Genomic DNA, 4,739 nt, shown 5'->3' on the forward strand with positions numbered 1-4,739 from the left:
ATTTATATACATATATATATTTTAATATATATTAACATTATGTATATACATATATACATACATACATACATATATATCAACATTATGTATATACATACATACATACATACATACATACATATATATATATATACACACATATATGTATATGTTATATACATTGATATATATATATATATACATACAGACATGTATATATGTATACATGTATATATAAATATACATTTATGATATACATACATACATACATACATACAAACATACACACACACACACACACACACACACACACACACACACACACACACACACACACACACACACACACACACACACACACACACACACACACACACACATATACACACACACACACACACACACACACACACACACACACACACACACACACACACACACACACACACATCTATATATATCATATATGCATATATATACATATATACATGTATACTTATATATATACATACTTATATATACATACTTATATATACATATACGTACATACACACATGTATGTTTGTATATAAATACGAATATGTATTTATATCCATGTATGTCTGGATGGATGTACACAAACACAAACAAATACACAAACAATAACAAACAAACAAATAAACACACATATATGTATGTATGTGTGTACGTAAGTATGTGTATATATATATATATATATATATATATATATACATATATATATCCACATATTTGTATTATCAAAGTATAAATGTATGCGCGTTGGTGTTAACATTTGCGTATGAATTTTGAATTGCTAATCATTAAATATGCACTAAACCAAATGTAAAGAACCGCACACCCTTGATGCACGGGGCAGCAGTCAAGGCAGGGCACGGTGTCAGTGCAGTGGCGTCCAGGGCGCCGCTTCCTCCACCGAGCGGGCAGCACGAGACGTGTCACGAGAAACAGCAATGCCCTGGCGTTAGGGCAGGGCACCCAGCCTGGCTGTCTGCTCGAGGCGACACGTGATGACTCTGCGGGCCCCTGGAACCCCGGCTCCACCTCGCGTCTTGTATGTATGAGCCGCCTTTCCGAGTTCCGCCCTACGTTTGGGCGGCCCTTTGTTGCCCGGCGCGGAAGTGCAGTCGGGATCTCCACGAGGATTCCACTTCCCTTTCGCCGACAACAATGGCGCTCCCGTGTGGCCCACGCAACTGCCCCCCCGCCCACCACCTCACTCCCACTGAGCGCATCCCCAGCCGCGCCTCTCCCCGGCGCAACCACGTGACGCGGCGTTAGCCCTTTGGAGGCGCAGGCGAAGGAAAAGAAAGGCGACAAAGCCCTCAGGGCGATCAACCGGAAGAGCTCAAATCCAGCTCCACTTTCAGTGGGTTGCCAGCATCACGACGCTGGCGGAAGGCTCGCACCTGTCGTCCTCATCGCTCTACCTGCCGCAACTGCTACTGCCCCTCCCCTTCCTGCCTCCCTCCTTCCCTTCCTTACGGCACTGCCCATCGCCCGCCCTTCCCTCAGCTGCCACCCCTTTCCTTCCCTACATAGCCATTTTCTTCCTCCTCTCCCTCCGTCATAGCCCTTTCCCCTGCCCCTGCCTCCCTTCCTTCCGCCCATCTTCCCGCTACCCCCTATCCATTCACTGCCGTTCCGCAAGGTCTCCTGGCCTCCACGACTTCCTTGCCCTCCGCCCCTACTCTCTGGGCTCCCTCCCTCCTTCGCCCAATCTATCCCTTTCATACTTCCTTGTCTCTCTCTCTTATACATTAACATTACCCACGGTGTACGTGACGGACGCCCAGGAAGCTAAAACAGTGATAGCTAGCGAGATCACGAGACGCGACAGGGAGACTCCAAAATAATGGCGATGGGAGAAGTAGGGCGCTGGCGAGAAGGGAAAGGTAGGAACGGACGCACGACTACGGCGTGTTGGCCGGCCAAATATTGACAGGCCGTACAGCCACCACGGGAGCTTGGATTCCCTTGGCCGGGCGCAGCGTGATATATCCATTATAGCTAAGCTTCATCCTGCAGCGACTTACAGGTCACTATATCCTGCACTCGAATTTCACACTACTTAGCTGCACAGAACATTACATTTTACACCCTCCTTCCACACTAGCTTTTGACCGCCCCGCTACACACACGCTCGCATCCATACAACCTCGTTCCATGCGTCTTCAACCTTGAGTTCTATTTAAAGCCAACATCACACTTAGATTTATGCTGCATGCTTCGGCACTCGTACTTCTTAGTAAACATAAACAACATAAATAAACACATATCCAAGGCAGAAATAAGTACTAAAAACTTCAAAGCGCGTCCAGTAACACATCTTACACATGTCTTACTCTAATAAGGCTGCACCCACCCACCAATAATGATGCACTCTGGTATGGGCGGTCTGCAATGCCATTCACACCACAAAATTGACCTTACAACCACCTACTACTTTACTCACTCATTCATATCACATTAATAATGTGCTAAGATCGTTATCCCTTTAGCTTTCCCCATGTCGCGTTCATTTGAACACCACTGCAGATGCCTTCGAGAGGCAACCCCGCGCATTACCTGGAGAGTCTTCATCGCTAGAATCACACGGGGACTTGTACTCGGGCGATTGATCGACGGGCTGTTTGTATTCGGGCGAGTCCGGCGAGGCTTCTTGGTCGGAGCTCGCCTGATAGCCGGGTGCCAGCAGCGCCGCCAGGTCGTCCAAGTTCAGGTTATGCGGAGGCTGAGCCCCACGGTTGCGGGGCATTCCTCCGGGGAACGGGACCGTGGCGGGGCCCGGGGCGTGGGGCCAGTGAGGGCCTTCGTCTGCACTCAGGAAGAGGGAGTGCCGCGACGCTGACGCAGGGACCGGGTTGGGAGAGTATCGAGGGAACGGGCCACACTCCTGGCCGGGCGGGTCGGGGATATCTGAGGCATGGGCAGGCACGGGTGGTGGAGGTATGGGCACTGTTGGCGGCGGGGGTAAGACACCTGTCGTGGAGAAGCTCGCAGGTGGCATGTTGTTACGAGGACTCACCAGATGAGGCGGAACGGCCGGGCGGCCGTGGGGTGGCACCTGGGGGGGAGGCCCCTCCGGACTAATCAAAACGCCGTCTATCACGTCAAAACTTCCGCTCGAGGGACGGGACCCTCCCTTGGAGCATCCGCTCGAAGGACCCGACCCTCCCCGAGAGCCCGCGCTGGGAGGTCGAGGGCCACCGCTGGGAAGCGGAGGACCACTAAGAGGCTTGGGGCCATCACTCGCAAACGCTGGGACACCACTAGGAGGCCTAGGTCCTTCACTGATAAGTGGTGGGCCACTCCCGAGAGGCCTTGGTCCATCACTCGGCAGCAGAGAGCCACCACTAGGAGGTCTTGGTCCTTCACTAGGCAGCGGAGGGCCACCACTTGGCGGCCGTGGGCCACCACTTGGCGGCCGTGGGCCACCACTTGGCGGCCTTGGGCCATCACTGGGCAACGGAGGGCCACCACTTGGCGGCCGTGGTAAATCACTTGGCGGCCGAGGGCCATCATTAGGGGGCCGCGGGCCAGCCTCAGGACGCCTCTCATCCGCCTGGGCAGCCCGGCGCAGGACGACCGGCGAAGGGCGCGACTGGCCTGGAGGCACCGAGGCCGGGTAGTGAACTGGCGGCGCGGGGAACTGAGAGCCGTACCAGTTGGGCACTGAACCGGGATACCCGAAGCCATGGGGGGGCAGGGGCGGGGGGTTGCCGTCAGGGCACGGCGGCAACGGGAAGTGCCCCTTGACCACCGAGCCATGGCCGTGGGGGGGCACGGGCGGCTGGCACTCGTGCCACGACGCCCGTTGCATGGCCCATGGCCGTAGGGCTGGCTTGGGCGTGGGCGGAAGCCCTGCGTCCCCGGGGGAGGAGGCGCCGTTGTTGTTGGTGAGGTTGGAGAGCGAGTTGTTATTGTTGGCGGGGTACACGGAGGGGTTGAAGGGCACGAACTGCCACTCGTCCGAGTCGTCGGAGCCCCGGCGGAAGAGCTCGTCGCGGCGGCGCCGCAACTTGGACCGGAACGTGTTCATCACCATGGCTTGACCGGCGGGGGGCACGGCAGCGGGTAGGGGGGGCGCCGGGAGGACGCCCTCGGGCCGTCTCTCCGGACGCAGGAGACGAGGACGCCGAAGGGCGCTAGGGCTCCTTCCAGCGGCCGGGGTGGGCGGTCACTTTAAGCGGATAACACGATACACACGAGTTGTGACGGCGCGGGTCGGGGAGGGGAACGCAACGCGCGTCGGCGGTGGCCATGGCCTTCGTCACAGGGCCATGCCGCCCCACAGTCGGATCCGTCCACAACACAACCTAAAACACTCTGGCCAGCGCTCGCTCCCAAGCCCCTCGCTCCTCGAAGCCCCTTGGCGGCGCTCAATCTGCCTTCCACTCACGAGCCTCGCGCAGCACACCTCGTCTGTCCGGACCGCAGGGGCCTTCGCGGCGGGGCCTCGAACCTTTGTTGTGTCACGAACACTCGCAGAACAAGACAGACTCGGACGCGAGCACAGCCTTGGCCTCGCACTCGCACTCTCGTACTCCAACTGCTGCACTTCAATATGGATGGGCCGGGCTCGTACGCGTCCCTCGGTTGCCAGGTACCGCTTCCTCGCTCCGTCGTTCCGTCACCTCCGGCACGCAACCCCGTAGCCACCCCCCTCCCCTTCACACACGCTGCCACACGCACATGCACACGCGCGCACACGCACACACATGAGCACATACACACACACA

General features: G+C 55.8%; 1 protein-coding gene across 2 annotated transcripts in view; it reads right to left on the bottom strand.

Moving 5' to 3' along the window:
- Window positions 1–4,059, bottom strand: part of LOC125047036 (basic proline-rich protein-like) — a 46,192-nt gene extending 42,133 nt beyond the window's left edge. For both annotated transcript variants that reach the window (XM_047645076.1, XM_047645075.1), the window contains exon 1: window positions 2,566–4,059. In XM_047645076.1, coding sequence (XP_047501032.1) covers window positions 2,566–4,045 — 1,480 coding nt within the window. In that variant the 5' untranslated portion in view covers window positions 4,046–4,059. The remainder of the gene's footprint in view (window positions 1–2,565) is intronic.
- Between the last annotated feature and the right edge of the window lie 680 nt (window positions 4,060–4,739).

The sequence above is a fragment of the Penaeus chinensis genome, chromosome 40 (genome assembly GCF_019202785.1).
Source record: "Penaeus chinensis breed Huanghai No. 1 chromosome 40, ASM1920278v2, whole genome shotgun sequence".
Taxonomy (NCBI): domain Eukaryota; kingdom Metazoa; phylum Arthropoda; class Malacostraca; order Decapoda; family Penaeidae; genus Penaeus; species Penaeus chinensis.